Source organism: Marasmius oreades, chromosome 8 (genome assembly GCF_018924745.1).
Source record: "Marasmius oreades isolate 03SP1 chromosome 8, whole genome shotgun sequence".
In the NCBI taxonomy this organism is placed as follows: domain Eukaryota; kingdom Fungi; phylum Basidiomycota; class Agaricomycetes; order Agaricales; family Marasmiaceae; genus Marasmius; species Marasmius oreades.
The window spans coordinates 2,244,392-2,271,654 of NC_057330.1; the positions used below are offsets into that span (position 1 = coordinate 2,244,392).

The 27,263-nt window shown below is 46.9% G+C and overlaps 12 protein-coding genes across 12 annotated transcripts; 6 read left to right on the forward strand and 6 right to left on the reverse strand.

Moving 5' to 3' along the window:
* Window positions 1–369: 369 nt before the first annotated feature.
* Window positions 370–1,135, forward strand: E1B28_012663 (uncharacterized protein; the record flags this gene model as incomplete). The annotated part of the gene is made up of 4 exons (XM_043157796.1): window positions 370–488; window positions 543–777; window positions 832–876; window positions 929–1,135. The coding sequence occupies 4 exons, from the start codon at window positions 370–372 to the stop codon at window positions 1,133–1,135; spliced, it is 606 nt and encodes a 201-aa protein (XP_043005164.1).
* Window positions 1,136–6,343: 5,208 nt separating this feature from the next.
* E1B28_012664 (uncharacterized protein) lies at window positions 6,344–8,645 on the reverse strand. The gene is made up of 9 exons (XM_043157797.1): window positions 8,404–8,645; window positions 8,050–8,356; window positions 7,705–7,995; window positions 7,630–7,649; window positions 7,489–7,574; window positions 7,183–7,432; window positions 6,912–7,122; window positions 6,774–6,850; window positions 6,344–6,707 (listed from the first exon to the last, which is right to left on the reverse strand). The coding sequence occupies exons 3-9, from the start codon at window positions 7,842–7,844 to the stop codon at window positions 6,418–6,420; spliced, it is 1,074 nt and encodes a 357-aa protein (XP_043005165.1). The 5' UTR covers window positions 7,845–7,995; window positions 8,050–8,356; window positions 8,404–8,645; the 3' UTR covers window positions 6,344–6,417.
* Window positions 8,646–8,854: 209 nt separating this feature from the next.
* On the reverse strand, window positions 8,855–9,391 carry E1B28_012665 (uncharacterized protein; the record flags this gene model as incomplete). The annotated part of the gene is made up of 2 exons (XM_043157798.1): window positions 8,855–9,062; window positions 9,129–9,391. 2 exons carry the CDS (start codon window positions 9,389–9,391, stop codon window positions 8,855–8,857), a joined length of 471 nt encoding a protein of 156 aa, XP_043005166.1.
* Window positions 9,392–9,553: 162 nt separating this feature from the next.
* On the reverse strand, window positions 9,554–9,817 carry E1B28_012666 (uncharacterized protein; the record flags this gene model as incomplete). Its single annotated transcript, XM_043157799.1, has 2 exons — window positions 9,554–9,614; window positions 9,669–9,817. 2 exons carry the CDS (start codon window positions 9,815–9,817, stop codon window positions 9,554–9,556), a joined length of 210 nt encoding a protein of 69 aa, XP_043005167.1.
* A 1,257-nt stretch (window positions 9,818–11,074) lies between these two features.
* On the forward strand, window positions 11,075–12,231 carry E1B28_012667 (uncharacterized protein; the record flags this gene model as incomplete). The annotated part of the gene is made up of 8 exons (XM_043157800.1): window positions 11,075–11,129; window positions 11,181–11,209; window positions 11,267–11,330; window positions 11,387–11,472; window positions 11,533–11,587; window positions 11,645–11,791; window positions 11,845–11,917; window positions 11,976–12,231. The coding sequence occupies 8 exons, from the start codon at window positions 11,075–11,077 to the stop codon at window positions 12,229–12,231; spliced, it is 765 nt and encodes a 254-aa protein (XP_043005168.1).
* Window positions 12,232–12,779: 548 nt separating this feature from the next.
* On the reverse strand, window positions 12,780–15,270 carry E1B28_012668 (uncharacterized protein). Its single transcript, XM_043157801.1, has 12 exons — window positions 15,183–15,270; window positions 14,865–15,128; window positions 14,705–14,809; window positions 14,518–14,646; window positions 14,288–14,453; window positions 14,147–14,236; window positions 13,995–14,091; window positions 13,823–13,937; window positions 13,658–13,771; window positions 13,417–13,600; window positions 13,094–13,361; window positions 12,780–13,035 (listed from the first exon to the last, which is right to left on the reverse strand). Exons 2-12 carry the CDS (start codon window positions 14,982–14,984, stop codon window positions 12,861–12,863), a joined length of 1,563 nt encoding a protein of 520 aa, XP_043005169.1. The 5' UTR covers window positions 14,985–15,128; window positions 15,183–15,270; the 3' UTR covers window positions 12,780–12,860.
* Window positions 15,271–15,917: 647 nt separating this feature from the next.
* On the forward strand, window positions 15,918–16,308 carry E1B28_012669 (uncharacterized protein; the record flags this gene model as incomplete). Its single annotated transcript, XM_043157802.1, has 2 exons — window positions 15,918–16,178; window positions 16,234–16,308. The coding sequence occupies 2 exons, from the start codon at window positions 15,918–15,920 to the stop codon at window positions 16,306–16,308; spliced, it is 336 nt and encodes a 111-aa protein (XP_043005170.1).
* A 120-nt stretch (window positions 16,309–16,428) lies between these two features.
* Window positions 16,429–18,537, forward strand: E1B28_012670 (uncharacterized protein; the record flags this gene model as incomplete). The annotated part of the gene is made up of 11 exons (XM_043157803.1): window positions 16,429–16,639; window positions 16,699–17,020; window positions 17,074–17,225; window positions 17,281–17,402; window positions 17,455–17,583; window positions 17,635–17,824; window positions 17,884–17,937; window positions 17,995–18,019; window positions 18,074–18,202; window positions 18,260–18,406; window positions 18,465–18,537. The coding sequence occupies 11 exons, from the start codon at window positions 16,429–16,431 to the stop codon at window positions 18,535–18,537; spliced, it is 1,554 nt and encodes a 517-aa protein (XP_043005171.1).
* A 1,376-nt stretch (window positions 18,538–19,913) lies between these two features.
* E1B28_012671 (uncharacterized protein) lies at window positions 19,914–21,459 on the forward strand. The gene is made up of 10 exons (XM_043157804.1): window positions 19,914–19,967; window positions 20,088–20,102; window positions 20,156–20,237; window positions 20,289–20,317; window positions 20,374–20,437; window positions 20,494–20,579; window positions 20,642–20,696; window positions 20,751–20,897; window positions 20,951–21,023; window positions 21,073–21,459. The coding sequence occupies exons 3-10, from the start codon at window positions 20,183–20,185 to the stop codon at window positions 21,326–21,328; spliced, it is 765 nt and encodes a 254-aa protein (XP_043005172.1). The 5' UTR covers window positions 19,914–19,967; window positions 20,088–20,102; window positions 20,156–20,182; the 3' UTR covers window positions 21,329–21,459.
* A 236-nt stretch (window positions 21,460–21,695) lies between these two features.
* Window positions 21,696–23,264, forward strand: E1B28_012672 (uncharacterized protein). The gene is made up of 5 exons (XM_043157805.1): window positions 21,696–21,998; window positions 22,065–22,390; window positions 22,445–22,853; window positions 22,911–22,976; window positions 23,046–23,264. Exons 1-5 carry the CDS (start codon window positions 21,792–21,794, stop codon window positions 23,100–23,102), a joined length of 1,065 nt encoding a protein of 354 aa, XP_043005173.1. The 5' UTR covers window positions 21,696–21,791; the 3' UTR covers window positions 23,103–23,264.
* E1B28_012673 (uncharacterized protein) lies at window positions 23,265–25,870 on the reverse strand. Its single transcript, XM_043157806.1, has 4 exons — window positions 25,816–25,870; window positions 24,520–25,769; window positions 24,286–24,457; window positions 23,265–24,226 (listed from the first exon to the last, which is right to left on the reverse strand). Exons 2-4 carry the CDS (start codon window positions 25,564–25,566, stop codon window positions 23,376–23,378), a joined length of 2,070 nt encoding a protein of 689 aa, XP_043005174.1. The 5' UTR covers window positions 25,567–25,769; window positions 25,816–25,870; the 3' UTR covers window positions 23,265–23,375.
* A 413-nt stretch (window positions 25,871–26,283) lies between these two features.
* On the reverse strand, window positions 26,284–26,996 carry E1B28_012674 (uncharacterized protein; the record flags this gene model as incomplete). Its single annotated transcript, XM_043157807.1, has 4 exons — window positions 26,284–26,504; window positions 26,560–26,622; window positions 26,688–26,936; window positions 26,987–26,996. The coding sequence occupies 4 exons, from the start codon at window positions 26,994–26,996 to the stop codon at window positions 26,284–26,286; spliced, it is 543 nt and encodes a 180-aa protein (XP_043005175.1).
* Window positions 26,997–27,263: the final 267 nt, after the last annotated feature.

The following is a 27,263-nucleotide window of genomic DNA, read 5'->3' on the forward strand; positions in this document are numbered from 1 at the left end:
AGCTGTTGGAAAAGAAGGTAGGCCTGGCTTGTAGTGACAGTCAGACTGCGGTAACAATACTACGCTCGATTTCTTGGCGATGCATTCCATATGGGTCAGGAGCGATCAAATTTTGATCTCTGGCCGCTTACATCCGTGAACTCTTGTTCCATCCATCCTACTTCCATCCTACTACACCTTCAACAATCGTCGCGTCTCTTCCACCGTTTTTCTTTGCGATTCCCTCTGCTGGAAGATGCTTTGTTAGGGGCGTGTCAGTATTTGCGCGTGATTTGGCAGCTCCTGGGCGTATATAACCTGTGTACAAGCTACACCCTATTTTCTCCAGGCTTAACTGTCTACCCCCATCATCTGTTCTACATTTGAACCATGTCTGCGCCTACCAGCCCTATTATACCCTCTTATTTCTCTAACCTTCCCGTTTCAGGTATACAATGGACTACTCCATTCGTTCGTAGACATCCTATGTTCAACCCTGAGCGGTCAAAGTAAGTCTCGTCGTCGTTTCCTCTCAACCTTGTCACTCATCGTCGTTACCTCAGACTGGCTTTGGCTCATGAATATTGTTCAAAGATGGAGATGTGGAAGACCTTCCATCAGGAGGTTAAGACTGCTGGGATGGAATTCGAGACGTCTAGGAGGAAGAGGAACAGGAAACCTCGTCTTAATTCTGGACCTGTCGCTCAGAATGCCGTACTGACCACTGTTACACCTGATAGACTCCATGAAGGCCAACGAGCTGAGATGGGATACGCTCCAGGATTTACTGACGACGAGGTAAGCTTGCGTTGTCGCTGTTGAGCTCGAACACCAACTTACCCCTATCGGCAGACTGACGAAGACGAGACGCAACTAGAGCACCTTTTCAATTATATCGTAAGCTCCCCTATCTTCTCGCCTTTCACTAGGACTAACAAATTGGCCGCAGGTCATCCGAGATTCAAAGGACTCAAAGGTGATCGATGCGACGGAGGACGTACCATCAAAGTCGGACAAAAAAATGATGCGGCAGGGCGTCATATACGACAGCCCTCCCCCATTCGTCCTCCATTCCATCGAAAATCAACTAACAGCGCCTACTGACAAGCGATCGAGACGCCACGGAGTCATTTTTGACACCCCTCCCCAGTTTTAAGCTCCTATCTTGGACGACGCCTTCTCCCACAAGGGGCCCTTCGGGAGCATTCTCAACTTTCCCTTCGCGCGAGTGTCGATTGATTGATTGTCAGAGTCTTTGTCGCACACATTGCCCGCTGTCGACTCGCTTATAGTTTGGCCAAAAGGCAAGTACGTCTTTGTGCCGTTGTGCTATCCCAGCAACTGACCACAAATTACTGCAGGAATGTCGAAGTACAAATCTGGCTGGCAAGCCACCTGCCGACTAGTTGGCAAGTTGTATTTGGCTGGCCACCTTTACAGCTTGACAACTGTGCGGTCGGTGGCTCATAGCCGATTATTAGGTTTGGTTTGGCTATCGGATTTCGTCATCGCTTCATGCGAAATTTAATTTATGACTTACTTATTTCTTTGCAGATTTGCAGTATAGCACCACAGAAGACCCTATGACTATGACGCCGTCTCCCACGAGAGTTCTTCGGGGCATTCTTTATTTTTCGGCTTTCTCTTTGCCAGAGCGCTGATTGTTCGTTTTTCAGACTCTTCTTCATTGCACACATTCCTCGTCGACTCCCTTATGCCTTGAGAAGATAAGTACCTCCCCCCTCGATGCCTGCGTTGCGATATCTCAGCCACATCCCCTGATAGCTGACTACAGATTGATGGTGGAATGATTGTCGAGGTGCAGATCTGGGCCGATTTGTACCTCGACAATCATCTCACCATTGGCTTGTGGTCATCTATCAGTGGATGTGGTCTGGGTATTGGAGCGTTTGTCTTCTCTCTCCGTCTCTGTACCTTCACTGACCAACCTTCTAGGTTTTGACGTTCCATCATCCGTGATCGCCCACTCCCCCCCGCTCCGGTGATTAAGGATTTCTTCGACTGATGTAGTTCACCTCGAGCCACCTGCCGACTAGTTGGCAAGTTGTACTCGGCTGGCCACCTTTGCCGCTTGACAACTATTCGGTAGATGGCTCGTAACTGATTATTACGTCTGGTTTGGCCATCGGAAGGTGAGTTTTTTCATCACCACTTCCCATGAAGTTTATTTTTTTGTGCAGGGTTCGGATGTCCCCCGATACTCGTACCATTGCTTTTACTTGATTTAGATGACTATTTCTTTGCGTATACATGCACTAACACCATCTCTGGACTACATTACTGTCGCTCTCACCTTGCTTACATCTTTGTAGATCTGCGGTATACCCCCACGAATTTTCCTATCAAGTTGGACGTCGACGCCTTCTCTTGCGAGTCCCTCAGGAGCATTCTTTATTTTTCACCTTTGTCTTCGCCCGAGTGCTTATTATTTGCTTTTCAGACTCTTCTTCGTCATGCACAATGCCTATCGCCGGCTCTCTAATTATGCGTTGGACAGAAGGTATGTACCCCTTCCTTTGATGTCGGCGCTGCGATAACTCAGTCGCACACCCCGGTAGCTGACCATAAACCGCGAGCGGAATGTCGAGGCGCAAATCTTGCGAGCCACCTACCGACTAGTTGGCAAGTTGTACTTGGCTGGCCACCTTTGCAGCTTGACAATTATGCGGTCGGTGGCTTGTAGCTGATTACTAGATTTGGTTTGGCTATTGGAAGGTACGTGTTCATCATCGCTTCTCACGAAATTTAATTTATGACTCGCTTATTTCTTTGTAGATCTGTGATATAGCACCACAGAAGTCCCTATGACCATGAGACTTCTACCAGAGTTCCTCGGGGCATTCTTTATTTTTCGGCTTTGCTCGGGTGCTGATTGTTCGTTTGTCAGACTCTTCTTTATTGCACACATTCCTCGTCGACTCCCTTATGCCTTGAGAAGATAAGTACCTCTCCCTTCGATGCTTGCGTTGCGATATCTCGGCCACATTCCCTGATAGCTGACTATGGCAAATTGATGGTGGAATGATTGTCGAGGTGCAGATCTGGGCCGATTTGTACCTCGACAATGATCTCACCATTGGCTTGTGGTCAGCTATCAGGGGATGTGGTCTGGGTATTGGAATGTTTGTCTTCTCTCTCCGTCTCTGTACCTTCACTGACCAATCTGGACCCTAGATTTCGACGTTCCATCGCCCACTCCACCTTTGGCTAGAAGTTTAAGTTCCGGTAATTAACCATTTCTTCGACTGATGTAGTGAACTTCGAGCCACCTGCCGACTAGCTGCCAAGTCGTACTCGGCTGGCCACCTTTGCAGCTTGACAACTATTCGGTAGATGGCTCGTAACTGATTATTACGTCCGGTTTGGCCATCGGAAGGTAAGTTTTGTTACACCACTTCCCATGAAATTTATCTTTTTGTGTAGAATTCGGATGTCCCCCGATGCTCGTACCATTGCTTTTACTTGATTTCGGTGACTATTTCTTTGCGTCTATCACCATCTCTGGACTACATTACCGTCGCTCTCACCTTGTTTACATCTTGGCAGATCTGCGGTATACCCCACGGATTTCCCTTGGATGTCGACACCTTCTCCGGCGAGTCCCTCAGGAGCATTCTTTACTTTCAGCTTTCTCTTCGCCCGACTGCTCATTATTTGCTTTTCAGACTCTTCTTCGTCACACTGGCATACAATACCCCTTGTCGGCTCGCTTATCATGCGTTGGACAGAAGGTAAGTACCTCTTCCTTTAATGTCGGCATTGTGATAACTCAGTCGTACACTCTGGCAGCTGACCATAAACCATGAGCGGAATGTTGAGGCAAATCTGACTCGCGAGCCACTTGTCAACTAGTTGTCAGGTTGTATTTGGCTGGCCACCTTTGCAGTTTGGCAACTATGTGGTCGGTGGCAAGTTGAATCGGCTAGTAGCCGATTACTAGGTTTGATTTGGCTATCGGGATTCGGAAGGTACGTTTTCAACACCACTTCTCACGAAACCTATTTTTTTGCATGGGACAACGCCTAGGATGGTTGCTTCTGGTTGATTCTGGCGACGGTTGGACCAGTTTGCTTTGTGTATGACTTACTTATTTCTTTGCAGATCTGGGTAGAGCTCCACAGTAGTCCCTACGATGACGACGCTATCTCCCACGAGAGTTCCTTGGGGCATTCTTCATTTCTCGGCTTTCTCTTCGCCTGAGCGCTGACTGTTCATTTGTCAGACTCTTCTTTATTGCACACATTCCTCGTCGACTCCCTTATGCCTTGAGAAGATAAGTACCTCTCCCTTCGATGCTTGCGTTGCGATATCTCGGCCACATTCCCTGATAGCTGACTATGGCAAATTGATGGTGGAATGATTGTCGAGGTGCAGATCTGGGCCGATTTGTACCTCGACAATGATCTCACCATTGGCTTGTGGTCAGCTATCAGGGTGTGGTCTGGGTATTGGTATGTTTGTCTTCTCTCCGTCTCTGTACCTTCACTGACCAATCTGGACCCTAGGTTTCGACGTTCCATCGCCCACTCCACCTTTGGCTAGAAGTTTAAGTTCCGGTAATTAACCATTTCTTCGACTGATGTCGTGAACTTCGAGCCACTTGCCGACTAGTTGGAAAGTTGTACTCGGCTGGCCACCTTTGCAGCTTGACAACTATTTGGTAGATGGCTCGTTGTCGATTACTAGGTTTGGCTTGGCCATCTGAAGGTACTACGTTTTTCATCACCGTCACTTCGCTCGAAACTTATCTTTTATTTAGGGCGATGTGCCGATGGTTGCTTTTGGTCGAGTCTGGTAAATATTGCCAGACTCGGACTAACCCGCTTTGCGTATGCGTGCAGTATCGACTATCTCTGAACATATTCATATTTCTGTCACTTACAATTTGCTTGCATTTTTGTAGTTCTGCGATATAGCCCGACGAGTTTTTCTATCTTGGACGACTCCGACACCTTCTCCTGCGGGAGTCTCCCGGGAGCATTCTTTTTTTCTCAGCTTCAAGTTTCTTCGCCCGAGTGCTGATTGATATTGTTTGCTTGTCAGACTCTTCGTTGCACACATTGCCCCTCGTCGACTAGCTCATACCTTGACCAGAAGGTAAGCTCATCTTCCTCCGATGCCGCCGGCGTTGTAACTTGTGATGCTGACCACAAATCACTGGCAGTCAGTGGCGGAATGTCGAGGTGCAAATCTGGCTGGCCACTTTGCAGCTCGACGTTCCGTCAGTGGCTTGTGGTCAGCTACCACTGGGGTTTCGCCCGGCTATTGAAATGTTTGTGTTCTCTCTGTCTCAGCTGTACCTCTACTGACAAAACCCAGATCCAAATTACTTCCAGGTTTCGACGCTCCATCATCCCTGGTCGCCCACTTCCGCTTTGGCTAGGGGTTTAAGTTCTGCCAGTTGGTACCCCTTCCTGAGTCGACGGATGTAGTGAACTTCGAGCCACCTGCCGACTAGTTGTCACGTTGTTTTTGGCTGGCCACCTTTGCAGCTTGACAACTATTCGGTAGATGGCTCGTAGCTGATCATTAGGCTTGGTCTGGCCATCGGAAGGTACGGTTTTCATCACCACTTCTTATCACCGCTTTCCACAAAATTTATCTTTTGCGCAGGGCGATGTCTGTCGATGCTCGTACCGTTACTTTTGGTTGATTCGGGTGACTATTGGACTATCTTGCCTTATACTATGCGTGTACTATGGACTATCTATGGACTATATTTCTGCCGCTCTCAACGGACTATTTTTCCTTGCGTATGCGTGTACTACTATGGACTATCTATGGACCATTTTCTGCCGCCCTCACCTTGCTTACATCTTTGTAGATCTGCGGTATAACCCCACGGATTTCAGAGCTTAAGTAAACTCGCATATACCATAATAACTCTAGAGGTTTGTATCGGGACATGCATCGTTCCTTCCTACATTTTTCGTCCTTGAAAAAGGAACCTCCCATCAATGAAAGAGGGGTCAGTCCCGGAAAGAGAGTTAGTAGAGTACATGGAGCATTATGTAGTACTCGAGGGGGGCGACCTTCACTGCTCTTTCCTACGAGCCCCGAGCCGAAGAGAATGGCGTGAGTCCCAGAGGCCGTCAAGACTCAAAGTAAGAACATTAGTACCACACGATAAGAAAAGTGGCCGCAGCGCATCGTTCCGTCCTCGATAGACCACATATCGATCGTTTATTCTTCTCGTCTCGGTACCTACATAGCTTTTGGTCTGTTCGGAAATCCAATGTTGTGAGAAGCTCTTCAAGATGGATGACCAACGAGAAATCGAGGATGATGTTGGTCAAACGATGTCGTTGAAGTTGTGTTCCAGCTCTCAAACAGAAAAAGTCTGGCTTTGAATAGCTAACGAGATCAGCATTCATGGCATTATAACGCGCGAGAGTCACAGCACAAGCCTATTTCACCCTAACACTCCTTCAATTTAAGCAGCTTCATAGCATTCCCCCTCCTCAACGCATACAACTCGCCCACACTCAATATTTCCGACAAGCTCTCAAGCCATTCGCTAGCCTCACCGATCGGCTCAAATGGATAATCGACCGAAAACAACATCCGTGAGATTCCCAATTGCTGTCGGTGGAAACGGAAGAGCGGTGTGGTGAAATCTCCGGAAGTTGTTTCGTAGATATTCCTTTGCCAGTACCAGGAAAGCTTTTGCTGCATAGGAAGTCCAGGAGTTAACTGAGCTCGTAGCGCTGCGGAAGAAAAAGTCAGAAAACCCGGGACGAGACGACGAGACGACGAGCGAAAACTCGACTGACTTCTTTCTATGCGATATAAATCAGAAGACAAGCGTTCTCCCATGTGCCCTACGATGATTTTAACATCCGGAAAACGACTATTGGGTTTCCAAGAGGTTTAGGATAACATCAAGGCAGTTCGAGACGGCAAAAACTCACTCGAAAACTCCATTCACACAAAGTCGAAGGATATGATTCGAAAGGGTGACAGCAAACTCCTGAATGGCGCCTCTCAACCATGGTGCATCCTTGTATATAGGACCCGAAAGGGCTGGAGTGTTCAGGCGTGGATGAAAATAAACCGGAATGTCGAGTTCTGACACTGTCTTCCAGAATTCGTCATATCCTGCGCGATCATAGTACAAAGTTCCTAGTGATGCAATACATGGTCAGGACTACATAGACGGTACACGGCACAGCGTTGACATACCGTTGTCGGGACCAGATTGCTGGTAATCATGTATCATTGCTCCGACGAAACCTAGTTCAGTCACAGCGCGACGGAGTTCTTGCGAAGCGAGTGAGGCATTGTGCATCGGTAAGGCAGCAAAGACACCAAATCGTTGTGTATTGTTTGATATGAGGCCAGCCATTCGGTTGTTGATCTCGGTCGCAGTCGCTAAAGCCTTCTCAGGATCGGATATACCTTGAATACCAGGACTTCCATAGGATAGAACCATCTAGGAACATCGGCTTGTGAGTTATATGCGCAGAGGTGATTATGGTGAAAACAGACATAGTCAATGTGATTATCATCCATCGTTTGAAGACGTTGATTGTGAATGTCAGCTATGTTCAATTGAAACTCTTCGATTGTTTGTCCTATGAAAGCATAAGAAAACCAGGATCTAAAAAAATGTGAAATAGAGGGACGCACCATACGGAATGGTGGCTGAACTGTGAGGAGCAGGGATGAGTAAGAGGACCGTTTCGGAGGTCGTTTGGGACCTACGTGATAGACTTGCTTTCTTCTGTCGATACCCAATGCTCTTCGAGGATGATAGAGCCTCGTCCACGGCGAATGCAGGAATTTCCGAGCGAGGTTGACACTAAGAGCAGCTGGAAGAGAGCAATGGGGGATATCCTGACCATAGTGCGACTGTATCGTTATGAGCAAACGGCACTAGTCAACCGTCGGGGTTTAAGTACTGTAACGTGGGGTGATTGAGGAGGTTGACAGAATAAGTGCTGTGTCAGGCCGTCTTCAGCTCATTGGGGAAAGTGTTGACAGTGAATTCATTAGCTGTGAGAGATCGCATCGGAGCTGCTCGTATGTTTGACAAGCATGGAAACTTACCCGCAGGATCCTCCGTCTCGAACTGTCTCGATAGTTGACGGAAACCCCGAAACAAGAATAAAAACACGATAAGGCTGAATCCCGTTGTGAAGTATCACACAGCACCATAGATTCTGGTTCCTCTTCGCATAGATCATCCACCGTTGCCGTAGACGGGAGTCTGTTGCAGGGTAGACGAACTAGACGGTCCAACTAGGTCCAAATGAATAATGGTGGCGCCTTCGCTATGCACTAATCCTCGATTCGAAAGGGTCGGCAAGTCATGCCAACGTCATGTGAGCGGGTAGCAGATAAATTCTTCATGTAGCTGCCGAACAATTAGATCGCGTCCTGAAATCTCTGAGTTAGACTCGCCTCCCGCACAACTTTTTCGGCCATGATTTGTTTAACCAGGAGATTTCGGATGATTATCCTTGAAGTGATCTCTCGTCTCCTGATATGACCGTGACAGAAGTGTAGAAACGAATCAGTAGGCTCCCAAGTTTCGAACATGATAAACGGTGCCTAGATAACGAGAAAACACATCGGAAACACCCTATTTCAAGATTTGGAAGGACATCTTGCATGTTCCCGATACCGTGGACGTGGAAGTCGATGACACAGCGAGTAGGCGCTGGTAGGCGTTGGTTCGTCATCTATGGTTACCTATTAAGGAAAATCTGTCGCATTGCGAACTGGCCCGCTCATGTTTTCTTTGAAAGCCTGCTGTTCGCGGACTGTTGTTTTGCACACTATAAAGCGTCAATAGTAAAGACACAATTATCTAACTTGCGATTTTACGGCTTGACAGTTAACTATTTAATATTTAGTGGATTCCAGCCGCTTTTGAATAGCGATCGTTCTGAGCAGGAATGCAGGCCACATGAGGTACAGGCCTGCTGTACATGTGGGCTAGCTGAGCATTTTCAACGAACATTCTAAAGATCGTGAATAGAACTTTTCCAGAGCGGGAGGGGGCACAAACAATAGGTCTCTGGTCGAACCCTTTCCATCTCTGTATGTTATCTCCAATGCTGCAAAGAATCGACCAGGACTTTGAAACGAGCGAATAGGAGGAACCGCAATAAACATTCTCTCACCATGCATGGCGACCGCCACCGTAATCAAGCCATCCCGCATCAGTGCTTGTCAATCGATACTTGATTTCATCAGGAGCATCCAACCCCGACTGTACATGGTGTAATCGCACTCTCTCGGAGTTATATAACCGAAAAGCCATCAAAGGTGCTCGGATCGTCGTAGATGGATGGATGGAAGTGATCGGTGACCGGAGATGCTGCGATAGTTGTTCCTGCAAGAATCTCGCATCCATTCGAGAATCTATAGAGCAAGAGACTTCCATGGCAAGGAAACTTGCACAGTGCACACAGATCAGCGCCCGTCAACTATGGGTAAATAGAAAAGAAAGCGTGTCTGTTTAGATGTTGACTTTCCTTCAAGAACGAACATCACTCGATCTTTTCCCTGTCCCATGTGTTCCCCATCTTATTCAAGGCTTCAAGCTTCAAGCTTGGTACGCAGGCATTGCTTTTGGAAGCGAGGTGAAATACTGCGTGGGTGAAGGTCTACAAAGAGCAAAAAGTTATAATTTGGGTTTCATGACAGATCTGAACACTCACCGTAACGGTGGTGTGCAATGCCACTTCAAAAGACGTAGTCGCCCAGCCGCAGCCTCAAAGCTGGCCGTTCCTCGTTTGGAGACCGGTAAAACGGAGGGAGGGAAAACGCACGGTCCGACTTTATCCGTTCCCAATAAGGTGACTGCCATATTGGGAGAGCGCTTGTAGAGGTTGGCAGTAAGTAATTATCCATACGATTATTATGTTTCTTTTGATCATTGTAGCCTCTCTATAGCTCCGTTGATGCAATTAAGATTCCAGGTCACCTCAAACTCCCATGGCCAGTCTACCCCTTGTGTGAACCGATGACTCCCATTCAACGACCAAATCAGAAGTGAGTTGGGAAAAAATGAACTAAATAGTGTCAAAAGAAGAGCAGAGGGACTAAAATTACTCTGAAAACTGTATAGTGCAGTCGACTTCATCTGAATTTCCAGGATACATCCGGGAAATCGAAGCAAACGCGAGATGCGCTGCGTTGCCTGCGCGTTTGCACTGTCTCCAAATATGGCGACTGCCATATTGGGAAGGTATGACGATGATAACCCTTAGCCAAATTCAAACTCCGTTTTTACAGGCCTATCGTGTCTGTGAGTCTGACTCTATCGCACGAGTCCAACTTAGTTCTTTCTGACTACCACAGCGTCCAAGCACGTACAGGTCAAATCTCAGATAGACACGACATTGGAATGTTCGTGGTAGGTATGCTTCCCTTTCGTTTCACCAACTTTGGAACGGCTGATGATCGCAACTTTGATGATACATCAGTCACTAGTCAAGGACGGCTACTTTAGACAGGTCTTTCCGGGACCGGTCATCTTTCTCGGGCTAACGTGGAAATTTTTATCGATGGGGTTCTTTACAACAGAGTCAAAAACTCTTCAGAACCATCCTTCCTACTCCCAATTACGCCATGGACCCAACGAGCTCAACGGCAGCACCTGACCCCGCAACTGTCCAGAAACTGGTTGAGCAATTCATCCAAGCTTTAACCAACGTTCAGATTATCAATGTATGTGTCTCCTACTTGGCTTGTGTCTGAACGCGTCTAATTGTGGACGTCAGTATTTCCTTGGTGACAAGCTTCCATTCATTATTTCTGCGGTACTAGTACTAACTGACAACAATCCATTACAGTGTCGAGCTTTATGCTCCTTCTTTATGATGTTGTCTTGACATTTCCGATGTAAGTCGTTCACGTCCCTCTCCTATAAGTCCAATAATCACAGTTTGTCCTTGGCTTGTAGTGAGGTTAGTCGCATGCCCCTTCAACACGTCACTGGTAACTCATCCTACCCACTTGAAATAGTACGACTTCATCTGGGTAAACTATACTAATCACATCGAATACAATTGAGGACGCTTACGGCAATTTGCAGAAAACCAAGCTTACCATCGGCTCGGCGATGTATATCATCATGAGGTATGGAAACATCATGGAACAGGGGATTACCTTGGCATGTAAGGAAGATTCTCGTAAAGTTCCTACGGCGTTTTCTAACATCCGTTTAGTCTATCTTTGGCGTGGTCCTCCGATATCGGTACGACTTCAAATTAACTCTTCATAGTACCGAACAGTCCTTGACCGGTCACGTAAGTTTTGCAAGACCTGGTTTTACATCGACGAATGGGTGGCGTATGGGCTGTTCATTCCCACTAAAAGTAAGGACGTCCCTCATATTACTGGTAAAAATCCTCTGAAATTTCTTTGAAAACAGTCTTCTTAGGACTGCGCACATACGCGTTGTATCGTGGACAGGCAGCCCCACTCTTCTACAAATGGCTTATTGCGTCTTTAGTCATTGTACGATTACTCTGTACTTTTTTTTTCACTCCGTAGCTCACTCGGTATTGTGTTCTCTAGGCTCACACCATCGTACTGTTCATTTCGCTCGGCCTAGTAACAAGAGACATACGATGTTAGTCTTCCTCCCGTTTGTTATCTTCATGCCAGCCTGTCTGACATGAAGGATTAGTCGCGAACACCTTCCCTTTCCCGAACTTACCGTGCTCATTCAGTTTCAAATCGAGTCCTTACACCGCAGGCCTAATTCAATTCGTGGGGTCTGTGATTTTCAACATTTCTCTCTTCCTCCTTACAGGTTATCGCGCAATCACCTATTGTGAGTCCCAGCCCTTACTTCCAATACATTCCGGCTAATGTGTATTCTCACAGTTAAGGAGGGAAACCGAAGAATTACCAGCGTAATATTACGAGATGGGCTATTTTACACGGCAGTGCTTTGCTGGTGAGTGACCAGCTAGGGCTACTGCCAGGGTTTAGATTAACCGTTTTTTCGATAATAGTACAAATGTCATGACGATCATTTTATACACGTCCATGACTCCGACGCTTCGCGCATTGCTCGTGGCACCTACAAAGTCATTAGCGGTCATTATCACGTCCCGCATCGTTCTCAACTTGCGGAAAATTGTTTTGAAACCAGGCATCACCTTAGGGAATCTCAGCAGGCAGACGGATCTCAACCTTGATGGAATCCGAAGCCTGGAACCAATCGCCTTCGGCGAGCGGCGTGTCTCTCAAGGTGTGGAGGAGTACTAAGCATACAGAAGTCAAAGATGCTGATCTGACAGGGCTATGTGGATTCAGTCAGAGCCTCCACTCACCTCGTCTACGCTACCAATAGAATTTGTCAAGTATGTACACAATTTTAAAGGTTTCTATATTTTAGGCACATCCTACGCATGTCCGTCGGGTTCCTGGGAAGGATTTCAATTTCCTCATGATTGCTCGCGAATATGAATTGTTGAGACCTGATGATCATTGGAATATGAATATGATGAATGATCGGTGTTGTTTTCTTCCGCTCGGTTTCTTTTTCTATCACCGGGCGGCGCGCCCTGGGCGTATAGCATTTTCAAATTGAAGCGGCTAGCCACCCAATTCAATACGTCAGGCTAAATGACCCAAGCTGGTCAAATAAAGCCAGAAGCAATGCTCCCGCAGTCCCAACAATCAGTGGAGGTGGAGGGTACATCTCAATCGCGCGGCAAATGCTTGGACTTACAGCTCGGCCGGCTTACAGATTCACGAAGTAATGGTAATTTCGGTTTTGAACTCGGAAGTATACACCTCATTCTAAGGAACACCGCCCACGCAAAACACTGTATGCATCCATAAGACACAAATTAGCAAGAACACTCTGTAAAAATAAATCTTGTCGGCTAATTCTAAACCGTGACTCTACGTCTAAAAAGAACTTTTCCAGAGCGGGAAGGGGTACAAACTGGTCCAAACCACAAGTCGTCCGGCCGAACCCCTTCTACCTCAGTACGAACATCGTAATTAAGGATCAAATAGGCGAATATCAACTTGATCTCCAATGCTGCAAAGAATCGACCGGGACTTTGAAACGAGCGAACGTGAGTGTGGGTTGAAAGGACCGCAATAAACATTCTCTGACCATGCATGGCGGCCGCCGCCGTAGCCAAGATATCCTGCACCAGTGCTTGTCAATCGATACTTGATCTCATCAGGAGTATCCATCCCCGACTGTGTGACCGCACTTTCTCGAAGTTTATAGAATCGAAGACCATCAAAAGTGCTTGGGTCGTCGTAGATGGTTGGATCTAGATGAGCAATGACCGGAGATGCCGCGATAGTCGTTCCCGCAGGAATCTCACATCCATTCGAGAATCTATAGGGAGTAAGAGACTTCCGTGGCAAAGAAACTTACGCACAAATCAGCGCTCGTCAACTAAGGATAAATCAGGAAAGAAAGCGTACAAGCACCGAGTCCGTTAAGACGTTGACTTTCTTTCAAGAACGAATCGAGTTTCCAGCATCGCTCAATCTTTTCCTTGTCCCACCTTTGTGGATCGTTGGTTCCCAATTCTTGTTCAAGCTCGGTACGCAGTAATCCAATGTATTCTGTTTTGGAAGCGAGGTGAAATACGGCGTGGGTGAAGGTCTACATAGAGCGAAAAGTCATGATTTGGGTTTCGTGACATATTTCCCGGACACTCACCATAGCGGTGGTGTGCAACGCCATAAAGTTCACATTCAGAAGACGTAGTGAAAGCGACTCGACCGACTGATGGCCCGCCGGGGCAGCGTCCATCAACCAGCTCAACATATCGTCCTACGGACTTTTTATAAGTGAGAAAACCAAATACAAAAACGAAGTACCGACAGGTTTTTCTTTGCCCGCCGCCTCAACTGCACGTCGCTCACGGATAAGGGGTCCGACATGAGCAACTATCCGTTTTTGGAGACCGGATATTTTATTAAAGAGCGCTCCAACGATCCTGTAGTGATAGGAAAGATGCCTTCTCAACAATAGACAGGCGATCAAGAAAACTCACGGTTTCAAGAAATCTGGAAATATGTTGATGATGGTCGACCCAAACATAACGTGGTGAGCAAAATATATATTGATGTTGGTATAGTCCTCGTCTCTGCCTGTATCCAAGATAATAAGTTAACATTCGCGGTGTGTTTCAAAAAGATAACTTACAAAGAGGAGCTCCAACAAAAGTCCGGTTCATGACACGACAGATGAATTTGGTGAAAACATCATTCGCGGGTATGGAAGCCCAATCGTTGTCTAACTCAACTGCGTCAGCGCTTTGATCGAAGAAGACGTTCGTATTCATACCAGAGGATAGTTGAGAGTCTATCATGTCCTTGAAGCAGAGCGGAATTTCGTCGTTCATCGCAGTGCAAGTCACCGGAAGTTTTTTGGTTAAAATGCCACGAAAGATACCTAGGTGATACATGTCCATTCGAATCTCCTTTCCTAGGGTGTAATCCGACTGCAAGAGCTAGAGATAAAGGAGAGGGGTGAAGTTGAGCTGAGATCTTGCGTCCAGGAAACGATATTCATACATCTATCATAGCAGCTTCAAGAGATAAACTCGTGTCCGGAGCTGCGCGAATATCTTCAACACTATCACCAGTCGCGATGACAATCCATCTGTCGGCTTGTGGGATCTTGAAAAGGCCTGTTTCTTTGTACTATGGATGGAAGCCTCCGTCAGTGGTAGTGTCAGTAGAGACAAGTTGGGAAGCCTACTTGATCAAAGCCTTTCCACAGGACTGAGCGCGCATTTTTCATGTATTGCATGAATGTAATGTATGACGTGAAGATCCCTCCATGACCCACGTTCGGTATATGGCTCTAGAGAGTCTGTGAGCTCCCGGGAGTGTGAAAGTGCGGAAGACATGCCACATACCAATGCTCTTCGCGCCTGGTACGACTGTAACAGAATGGAAACGCGAGAGATCCCCACCGCGAGGCAAAGAGCATACGTCAATGACCAGATGGTATCTTGGGCTTGCAATACCTCGAACATTTCGTTGTCGTCGAGAGGCGATTAGGATGAGGGTACAAAGTAACGTCTAGTGTGACACTGGATCAGACCATGTTACGGTTGAGTAAGTTTAAAGGAGGTGAGTTTCCCAGCGCCAAATGGAAGTCAGCTACACGAAGCTTCTTCCTTTCATCAAAATCATGAGCCTGACAGTTGGTATCAATATAGCAAAACACTGACGGGAACAGGAATTATAACAATAGAAACACCGAAGGATGTGAGATCAACAATCCCACAGCTCCACGAGGTATGTGAAATAGGGCAGATCGCTTCCGATCGCGAGGCAATTCGAAGTTCGAGAGTCATGTCACGTGAGACTGTGAGTCCAATTTCCAGTTCGTTTTCTCACCTTCGACGGCAACCAATCTTTACTGCACGATCTATACGCAATCAACTCACTTCCAGGTCTGTGGAGCCTGATACGGTAGATCAGAGGCGGTGAGTGTCATTTTTATTTTCGGAGACTTCGTTTAACCGTGGCAGTCTGTGACAGGCTCCCGCAGTTTTGAGCCTTCCGGTACGATGGACTCGATGAGGCGTTCTGCGATATTAGGCACGAGGAGCACTGAGGTAGTTTAGTAACAGCTGCGCGATCTTGATCATCGCAGCATTCTCATCATGCGTACCAGTTTTCTTCGCTGGACAGCATACTAATACAAGACATAAAACAGTCCTATGAAGCACGATCGTGGACCGCCAGAACGGAGATCTGCTCCAGACCATAGTGAATGAAAATTTTTTCAAGTTTGTACATGCCGACCTCGTAGCAATGATCCCTGGCACCACCAACTTAACACACTTGTACTTCGCACTGGCGCCCATTCTCATTTCTAGGAGTGAGAAGCCTCCGTCGCATGTCAATCCAACAAGCGCGAGGCCGACTCGCCACCACAATGGAAGTTCGCACCCTTCTCTATGTCCAACGCGACTTACCTTCCATCGCTGAAGAAGAGAGAGCTAAATCGGAATCCCATCATGTCTGCTTCACAAAATTGGGAGTTAACTCAGGAAAAGTTGATCAGCTTCTGTGCTATGAAACTCTTTGGCAACAGACTTAATCTTTCGGAGGACATGACGTATCAACGCCATCGGTTTCTGCTGCATCTGCCAGTCAAATACCGACGTGCGCTGATAATCCCTAGTCTCCGTCGGAATTATCTCTCCATTGGCACACAGGTACGATCTTGATCCCGATAACTAGTTGGTGTTCATTTGTTTCTACCCCATTCAGATGGATTATTGGGTGCGACGACTCCAAGCCGATGCTGCCCACGCCTTATACCAATGTCAATCATCAAGGAAATGATCTTTTGGATTTCCTCAGGACGAATCTCACATTTGGTTTCCAGCGCTCGAGTTCGGGCGATGCTAGTACTACTTATTCAAGAAAGAATGTACATCCACTCCCTAACACTACTACCCACTTATGTATCTAAGCTCAGCCCCTGCAAAAATCGCTTGCCTCTCTATCTTTGCTCTGGTAGCGATAGTCATATGGGTCCTGCGATTTTCATTCAAGGATAACTTGAAAACCAAACGACCACCCGGTCCTCGTCCTCTCCCTTTTATCGGTCATCTTTTGTATCTTGACATCCACGCTCCTTGGTTAATCTATCAACGATGGGGAAAAATTTATGGTCGGTGGACTTTGCTTAAGCCGCCTGCTCCGTTACTGATTACTTGAACTGTCTACTAGGAGCACTCACCCACATCAATATATTCAGTTCCTCCCTTGTTGTCGTCAACAAGCTCCAATCTTGCCAAGAACTGTTCATCAAGCGTGGACAGGTTTATTCCGACCGGCCCTCAATGAAAATGTTAGACCTCATGGGATGGACGTTCAACCTTGCCTTCATCGGATACCATGACCGTCGGAGGCGCCAGTATCGTGAGGAGATGCGTCGCGGAGTAGGCCGATCTGCCTTAAACAATGCTCAACACATCGTCAGTCAGCGACGCGATCAACTTCTCCTCGACCTTAGCCAGACACCGGATGCCTTCTTAGACCACCTTTTATAGTAAGTCTCTTGTCGAGGTGGTCTGCTTTTGCTTATTGACTCCGATTATGTAGTTATACGGGTTCGGTAATCTTGCAGCACACCTACGGATTCACAGATCATGAAGGCCATCGATCTTTCATTCGTGATATTGCAATTCCTGCGATTGAAGGACTATCCGAGTCCTCGTTTTTCGACGCACAAGTTCTTTTCGCCTTTCCCTTTTGTAAGCAGATTATTTTCCCCCTACACTAGAAAAGCAAACCAACTCACTGTCTTAGTGGCCCGTCTACCTTCCTGGTTCCCTGGGACCGGGTTCATGAAAGTCGCCACTAAACAATTATCGTTAGTGACCGAGTTGAGGGAATTGCCCCTCAAAATGATTGAAAACCAAGAGCCCGAGGTGAGACATGATATGTTCGTTCCCTTGGACATGGAGTTGACCCTCCCGTCAGAACTCACAGTCGTCGTGGGCTATGAATATGCTTCAGGAGAGCGAGTCGAATCGTGCTTCTCCCAACGCCCTCTCAAAAGATAATATCATGGATATCGCAGCAACAGCAGTCACAGGTGGCTTCCACACGGTAAGATCCCACATTTCTCTGAGCGGTCGACGGATACTGACCATTTGGCAGACTACTTCGGTGCTTCAGACCGTATTTTTAGCGTTGGTCATGAACCCGACCGTTCAAGACAGGGCCCACGAGGAAATCGATCATGTTATCGGGCGTGGTCGTCTTCCCAGCTTTAACGACCGTGAGCTACTGCCTTACATTACAGCGATATGTAAAGAGGCTGTCAGGTGGCATACACCCGTACCATTAGGTGAGTTCAGTTATCCACAAACAAATTCAGATCACAATTTCCAACGACCCCCCGTAAAGCCTTCCATACCGCTTCTGAAACAGACGAGTACCAAGGGCAAAAGATCCTCAAAGGTACGTTGGACGGTCCTCGCGAATACCCCAGTACAATTCTGATTGTGCTTGGTACAGGAACTACTTTCATCGCGAACATATGGTAAGTTTTTGCGGTCCATTCAGTGTGACGGACTCCTGATTCCTGTGCATGTAGGGCGATGGCGCGCGATCAAGATGACTTTGAGGACGCCGACAAATTTTATCCTGAACGTTTTCTGAACGACGATGGTACCTTGGACGCTCATAATACCAGCGGGGATGTCGTTTGGGGGTTTGGGAGACGGTCAGTAGTTTTTCTGAGCTTGGTTCATGTCCACTTACCGAAGTTCTACATGTACAGATCGTGCCCAGGTCGTCTATTCGCAGAGTCTACCATCTGGCTTACTGTTGCATCTATCCTTTCGGTATACAAAATTAGCAAGGCCAAAGCATCAGATGGAAAAGATGTCAATGTTAGGGAGGAGTACCTCAATCGTGGGCTCTTTTCGTGAGCTTCTTTTCTTTTTTTTTCTGGAAAGAAGACCAATTCATGAGCATCGTTTCAGTCGACCTGCACCGTTTCAATGTTCGATTACGTTTCGTTCAGAGGAAACAGCGTCATTGCTCATGGACAAATGAAGGCAAATTAAAATCGTAGAATGATGTTCTGTATTCAAAGCACTGAGCGAGTCCCGAGCTATTTGTTCAGCTCTGCACTGGATTGGAATAGTGGAGTAGACTAGAGAGTACCGTAGATACCAGTTTGCAATAATAGAACTTGATTGTACATTTTGACATCAACACGTTGGCAAATGATTTGATTTTCGGGTTCTGGCCTGCGACATAAAACCTAGAACAATCGACAATCAGACATCGAAGGATCTGTCCAACAACCCAATAACTAACCATTGACCCCTAAGAAATAGTAAACCCTCAAATCAAATCAGTTATCACCACGAAGTTCCATGAGCATCTTCTGGGACCAGCGAGGGGCTGATCAGTAGAAGGAACGATGCGAATATGATCCTTATGTAGTACCTTTGCACTAGACGCGCTACCACTGGGTTTTGCATCATTTCTATTCCCTCGACGCCGCTTTTTCCAGCTTCGGAGGTAGCTCGGAGATACGAGCTTAATCCAAAAAACCAGTCACGATGTGACTTGTGACCGGTAACTTATTATATTGCCAGAGCATCATCTGCTCTCCACGTATCACCGTTGTTTGCTCTAGGCGGTATGCCGTCTTATCTATCTATTTCTATGTCTCTGTAAGTTCAACACCCTAATTTAGTGTGATGGCGACCGCTCATCATCCTCCCTGCTATTCCAGGATTTTGTGAAACTGCTGGAGTCGCGCTCGGAGGCTGTTCTTAGTTCTACTCCTTCTCCAGGGCCCTGAGTTCAACATCCTTCTGATCATCTTTTTTCTATACCCTGCCCTGGTTACTGGATAGGGCGCCCGAGTACGTACAGATCGAATCAGATAGACGCGACAGCGGGATGTTCGGGGTATGTATGCTTTCCAAGTTTTCGTTCAACTACTAGCTTTGGAGATGATGGCAACTTTGATGATACCTGCATCAGTCAAGGAAGGCTAGACGTCGTCAGGTGTTTGACAGTGGCCGATGATGGTAAGTCGTAGGCAGTACTTTCAGGTTTTTCCGGTCCCGGTCGTTCTCTTTCAGGATATTGCCATTTTTAAAAGCTAACGTCAAATTTTTACGAATGGGGTTCCTTAAGACAGAGTCCCAGACACTTCAGAATCATCCTACTCCTAAACTAACTACGCCATGGACCCAACGAGCTCAACGGCAGCACCTGATCCCGCAGCTGTACAGAAACTGCTTGAGCAGTTCATCCAAGCTTTAACCAACGTTCAGATTATCAATGTATGTGTCTCCTACTTGGCCTGTGTCTGAACGCGTCTAATCGTGGACGTCCTCACTCCTAGTATTTCCTTGGTGACAAGCTTCCGTTCTCATTCATCCGGATTTAACTGACAGGAACGCTCGATAGTGTCGAGCTTCGTGCTCCTCCTTTATGATGTGGTCTTAACATTTCCGGTGTAAGTCGTCCACGTCCTTTCTCTTCTATATTGCCAATAATCACCGTGTTTCTTGACTATAGTGAGGTTAGTCGCATGACCGTCAACCACGTCGCCGCTAACCCATCCTACCCACTTCCAATAGTACGAGTTCATCTGGGTAAGCTATACTAATCACCTCGAACCAAGTAGAAGCTTAACGTCAATTCACAGAAAACCAAGCTTAACACCGGCCCCGCGATGTACATTATCATGAGATATGGAAACATCGTGGAACAGGGGATTACCTTGGCATGTAAGGAAGATTCTCGTAAATTTCCTATGGTGTTTTCTGACAACCGTTTAGTTTATCTTTGGCGTGGTCCTCCAATATCGGTACGAGTTCGAGATGGTCTTCATGGTACCGAACGATCCCTGATCGATTACGCTAGTTTTGCAAGATTTGGTTCTACATCGACGAATGGGTGGCGTATGGGTTGTTCATTCCCACTACAGGTAAGGCCGTCCCTCATATTGCTGGTAGCGGTCCTCTGAAATACTCGTGGAAACAGTCTTCTTAGGGCTACGCACATACGCGTTGTATCGTGGACAGGCAGCCCCACTCTTCTACAAATGGTTGATTACATCTTTAGTTGTTGTACGATTCCCCGCACTATGTTTTTTTTTACACCGTTGCTCACTCGACGCTGTGTTCTTTAGGGTTGCAATATTGTTATGTTTACTTCGCTCGGCCTAGCAACAAGAGACATACGATGTTAGTCTTCCCCCCATTTATTATCTTCATGACAGGTCTGACATGAAGGGTTAGTCGTGAACGCGTTCCCGATCCCGGATTTACCGTGCTCTTTCAGTTTCGAATCAGCTCCTTACACCGCAGGCCTGATTCAATTCGCGGGGTCTATGATTCTCGACGTTTCTCTCTTCCTCCTTACAAGTTATCGCGCAATCACCTATTGTGAGTCCCAATTCTTCCTTCCAATACATTCCGGCTAATGTGTATTCTAACAGTTAAGGAGGGAAACCGAAGAATTACCAGCGTAATATTGCGAGATGGGCTGATTTACACGGCAGTACTTTCTTGGTGAGTGACGGCCGAGGCTGCCAGGTTTAAATTAACCGTTTCGATATAGTACAAATATCATGACCCTCGTTTTATACACGTCCGTGACTCCGACGCTACGCTCATTGCTTGTGGCTCCTTCAAAGTCACTATCGGTCATTATCACGTCCCGCATCGTTCTCAACTTGCGGAAAATTATTTTGAAACCAAACGTCACATTAGGGAATCTCAGCAGGCAGACGGATCTCAATATCAATCTTGATGGACGAAGCCTGGAACCAATGGCCTTCGGCGAACGTATCTCTCAACCTATGGAGGAGTACTAAACGTGGCTTTATGGAATCATTTGTTTCACTCACATCGTCTAGTATGTATTCTGCCAATAGTAGAATCTGTCAAGTATGTGTACAATTTTTTAAATTATCTGTCCTGTCCCTATGATATCTATACAACCTAGTCTTGATGATCATTGGAACATGTGTACGAAGAGCAATGATCAGTGTCTGTCTCAAAAATGTACCAAGTTTGTAACCACCATCTGCCCGGTTACTTTTTTCCATCCCGCCCGGCACGCCCTGGCAGTATCATTCATTGACAGAATGTTCCATTACAACTGTGTTGATTACATTCAGCGCTGTTCATCGGTGCATCTACGTAGAACAGAAGTATGATGGAAAGAAACTCAGACTCACACTGGATTTAGCTAAGGTCTAAACCGGGAACAGGCAAATAAGCTAAGGTAAATAGTGCGCTACAACTGCCCACCCCTTGTTTCGCAGTGCTGCCGGGATGCGCTTTCTCGTCATTGGTGGTAGTGGTTTCTTAGGCTCTCACATCATCGAAGCTCTTAGAGCCCGTCGAGTCGATTATAAACAACCGATATCGATTGCGGTCTATGACATCGTGAAGCCGCTTCCCGAAGAAACAATTGACGCAGTCACGTACTATGTGGGCGATATTGTCAACGAGGCCAAATTGACGGAGGTCATGAAGGAAGTACGTTCAGATTCTGCTTTTTCCTTGACCATTTCCTCATCCGTACTGTGATTTCATTCGAAATAGTTCCAGCCAAATCTGGTCTTCCACACTGCATCACCCCTACACGGGCTACCACCTGCCGTTTACTATCGCGTCAATGTAGAGGGGACACGTACCGTTTTCTCTAGTTGTCGTGCAGCGTCCGTTAAAAACGTCATATACACATCCTCCATGGGCGTAATATGGACTGGAGCCGAGTTGGATGGTGTTTCGGAGGATCAAGTATCTATTCCAAAACACGGCTACGACGCGTATCACCACACAAAAGCTGCAGCTGAGCTTATTTCTCTCGACGAAAACGGTGTCGATGGCATGCGTGTCGTCGTCTTGCGACCTTGTGGAATCTTCGGGTAAGCCCAACTCTTCCAGCCCCTCTCTTTCCCAATTGACCGTGTCGATTTCAGTGAAAGAGATAAACAAATGTTCTGGAGAATGGCCGAAGTCTTAGAAAAAGGCCAACAAAATGTCCAAATCGGTTCCAACACCAGTCTTGTCGACTACGCCTACGTAGGAAACGTCGCCCACGCCCATGTACTCGCTGCAGACAAATTGCTCACAGAACCAGATACTGTCACTGGTCAAGTTTTCTTCATTACGAACGGGACCCCGATGACGCATTGGAACTTTGCTCGAATGGTGTTCAAAGCACTTGGGGATGATGGTACCAAGAAGGTTGTAGTGATTCCACGTTCTATTGCTATGGTCATGGCGGTCATAGCAGAGATTTGGGCGAAGATAACGGGGCAACAAACCACCTTCACCCGGTTCAGTATTGCGTCTGTGACCAATGTTCAGTGGTTCAATATTGAGAAGGTGTGTCTCTTTCTCTTTTCTCTCTCTACGGTGTCTGTGATATTCATTCCAACCTAGGCACGTAAGATTCTGAATTACGAACCCCAAGTTTCTCTTGAAGAAGGAGTACAACGTACTGCCCAGGTCAGCAGCCTCCTAATACACTCGCCACCTCCTATTGACGGTACTCTATTATTTTTTTCTCGACTACAGTGGTGGAAGAAGTCGGGGGCTACTCAGCACAAAGCTCAGGAGAAAAAGAATGTCTGAAGGCGACAGTAAATTTATCCTAGCAACGATATCTGTGGATCTCTTTACAACCCCGGCGTTACTTAGATTCCAGCCAACCAACAGACAGTTTAACTTACAGAATTTCTTCGAACTGTAATTATCCATCAAATTCATGAGGAAGTACATTAGATTGCACTCGATCAAGTAGATGACGGGATGCTTATGTAGCGTGTCCGTGAATGCAGGTCCATGAAGATACAAAATATGTTAAGTCATAAACACAAGTATCCCAACGAACGCGGACATAACGTATCAACAAATCACGCACTCACTCTCTGGTTTCGCCAACCTCGCCTCAAACCGCGCTCTCATAGTCTTTTCTCTCCCGTCCTGACTTTTATCAATACCAGTATCGATCTCAACCTCAACCTCAATCTCCTTCTTTCCCGGCGAGATCATGGAATTCGACTTCAATCTCACTTCCTTCAAGACCGAGTTCGCAGGAAGAGGTGGTAAATCGTGCGTAGAAATCAAGAACTCATCTCCTTCGCCTTCAGGCCCGTCACCACCACTCCCACTCCCACTCCCATTACGAAGATTTTCGTCATCCACACTCCAGTTCGAAGACGACATTAACGTCGACGTCGACGCCTTCCGAGGACTGACATTCGGAAGAGAATGGAAGCTCTCCTGCCTATCTCTAATCGCACTCGTACTCCCCTTCACAACATCTGGATAAAACGACAACGCGTTCATACTCGGGGACGCCATGGACCTCGAACGTTGGTGGTGGTTCTGCGCCATCTCTATTTTTTCAGGCGAATAACCCGAATAAGCAGCAGCAACAAATGCACTCGGCACACCGTATCCGTATGAAGGCGGTACCATGGTAGACCCAGACGAACTCGAACCTGAACCTGAACCTGAACCTGTAGAAACTGACATGGCGTCGTCCACGTCTGAAACGGTCCGCGAGGGTGATACTGGTTGTGGTGGACCTGACGGAAACGAATTCGAACGTGAGGGTGCAGGTGGTTCGTTCACAGACTGCAGGATGAACCGGGAATCAACATATGTAGCCGGACTTTGTTCTAGTAGAGATATCGCGAGCTTCCATTTTTTCGTATTTGAAGGTTTACGGATGGAGAGACGCCATAATCGACCTATACAAGGTCATATGTATTAGAAAATCGAAATCCTTGGTCAGTCTGGTAACACCCACGTTGTGCGATAAACTCGACATGGATCACCGGCCTTTCCTTGTATTTTTCTATCTCCAACGTAGCAGCAAATTCTCCGTTACCTCCGCTTGTGCCACCACCTTTATCTTCGATGACTACCCGATCCTTATATATAGGCTGCGGACTTAATGCACCCTCCGCAGTTCCTGAACCCTAAATGTATATAGGATTCCATCAGATCTGGGGAACAAAACGGGATGACCAAATTTACGGACCATGAAATACCTGTTCACCCTCAATGCCTGGTGCAACTTGGGGTCGTTAACCATCAAACACGCCCTTCCCACATCCATTCTCGTCTCTTCTGCCAACGGAGAACCGAATATCAACAACGCCTGTAAGAGATCAGGTATCTTCGACGAAGTTGAAAACGGTCTTTGAACGATCGACCAATAAAACGGTGTATGATCTTCAACAAACTTTTCTTGAAGGATAGCTGGCAAGTACAATTTGTGCGTCGAACACGCGTCAGCGCAACTCCTGAGTATGCTTTTATGAGCATCAACATTGTATTGCGGTGTAGTCTGGTTCTGAAGGAGTGTGGTGATCTGGGATAGAACGAATAATTTCGCTTCCTTTGCGTTACGTTTTTTATTTCCGGCTTGCGTAGAAAAGAACGACTTTTTGGCTGACGGTGTGAATGTCGGAACCGGTATTGGTGGCGAATTGGAAGGTGATGAAGAAGTGGTAGTCGGAATGTCAGGTGAAATGGTGTTCACAGATAGCGTGGAAGCATAGGGGACAGTGCTGAGCGTTGTAGTAGAATAGGAAGCCAGAGGGATAGGCGAAACGGTCGGAAAGAAATCAAGAGAACGAGGGACCAGCGTAGGTGTGCTAAGATATGCTGATGAAGGGCGGTTGAGGGATGTACCCGAACGATTGGCATTCAGATGAGGTCGCAAGTTGGAGTATGATGAAGAATGTGCGAGCGTCCTACGAGCAGGTGGAAGAGGCAGTCCGTGACTAGATGTTCCGAATTGCGGAAATTGAGGACCAGGAGATGGTGGAGATCGCGAAGGGGATGGTCGAGCAAAACTGGATGAAGTGGGTGTGAAGGCTGACTGAGATTCAAGTGCTACGCTTTCGACCGCTTCATACGAGGGCGGTGGCGGTTCCATATAGGATCGACTCGACTGCCCTCTTCTCAGCGTTGTCCGTTCTCTTTCAGCCTTCCGCGCCCTTGCAGCTTCTTCTTCCTTCGACTCTGGGGGAGGTGGAGGAAGACTTTTATCGGTGCCGGCTTCCTGATTGAGTATAATCATGATAATGGTTCAAGCAAGAAAAACTAAAAGCCCGTGGTTCCTTGGTCAGTGCGGCGTTTCACAGCAACCTCGTTCATCAAAGGAGGCTGTGATGCACGGATTTGAATTGGCGTGGGTATTGTTCATGTTCCTTATAACCTGGCCGTACAGACATCTGAATTGACTTGGCCATTGCTCCCTGCCATGACGACGCGTAACAAGGTCTGTACTGAGATTAGGAGCACTTGGAAGGGGCAGCAGATAGATTACCTCGACGAAAAATAATCCGCAGTCGCAACTCATGATCAATGAGAGATGACAGGAGATATAGGCGGAAAGTCGGCAACGATATTAATATTGACACTGATTTGAGGGGTGCACGTGACCGTGAGACAAAGTACCTTTTATAAGCCCTGCACGCAACTTTTTATTTTCTTCGATTCTTCCACAATCAAAAATGCCTATGACGATAATTGCAGGTGCAGTTCAATGAGCCTCCCCTTCGCGGGGGTTGCTTTGATATCGCTCGTTCGGCACCATTACCTTGTTACTTTAATAGGGACGGGCTGGATACACATCTGATGGCGTTCTCTCTTCAAGAAAGAGATTTTGGTTCTGGGAAGAATCATCAGAATTCCTATATGATTATCCATGTACATTTTTCGTCAATAAAGTTCAAATAATCATAAATGTAACGATTCCAATACAAGATCTATCCACATTTCCAGGAGCCCATTTTCACCAATGCAAGCGATGAGTCGGGCATTGGTACCCAGACGGATTTTTGAACAAATACAACTGATGATACTCTTCAGCATCCCACCATGGCCCAGCTTCGACAATGTCTGTAACAATCTTCTGTCCTTTCGGCGTGAAATGCTTCTCTTGAACTTTAGCAGTAATCTTCTTCGCAATTTGTACTTGGTCGGGGGTGTGAGTGAAAATGGCGGAACGGTATTCTATTATTCCCTGGTAAATCATAGGCTAAACTTGGCAATAATCAAGAGAACGCACGAGTTCCAGTATCAGGTCCTTGTCTGTTGGCAGTCGTAGGGTCATGAGTCCGGTAGAAGAATTCTACAAGACCGAAAGCCTGTCAGCCAGTCGAACTAATCGATAACGAAAGTAAATAAATGACGCACCAACGAGTTCTCCATACGAAACAATGCTAGGATCAAACTCAATCCTTAACGCTTCAGCATGACCCGTCGATCCCGAACAGACATTTCTATAATCAGGATTCGTGGAGCTCTCTTTTCCTCCAGTATACCCCACGGAGGTTTTCAAGACACCCTTCTCTTCCGCAGGAGGATAATGCTTCAAGAAAATATGCTCAACACCCCAAAAACAACCAGCGGCGAAGGTTGCGATTTCTGGTTCAACACCCGATGCTTTTATTTTCCATGAGCTTCATGTTTCCGGTTCCAAACCATTGACGCACCGGTAGACATTTGATATCGAAAGGCCAAAGGATCAATTGGTTGCGGGAAGAGAAGTGCTCGTAACCGGCCTATCATCAGGACGAAACAGAGGAAAAGTAAGCTGTTTGTTATGTAGCCTAACAGGATTCCGAGACGATAACTGACGTTCAGACTCTGTTCAGTGGGTGATAAATGCTGGTCAAGAGCGAACTTACCTGCGAAGAGTGCTAGCAAAGTGCGAGGATGGCGCCAAGATCGCGCCAGGTCATCGCCGAGTCACACCACGCCGAACAATGC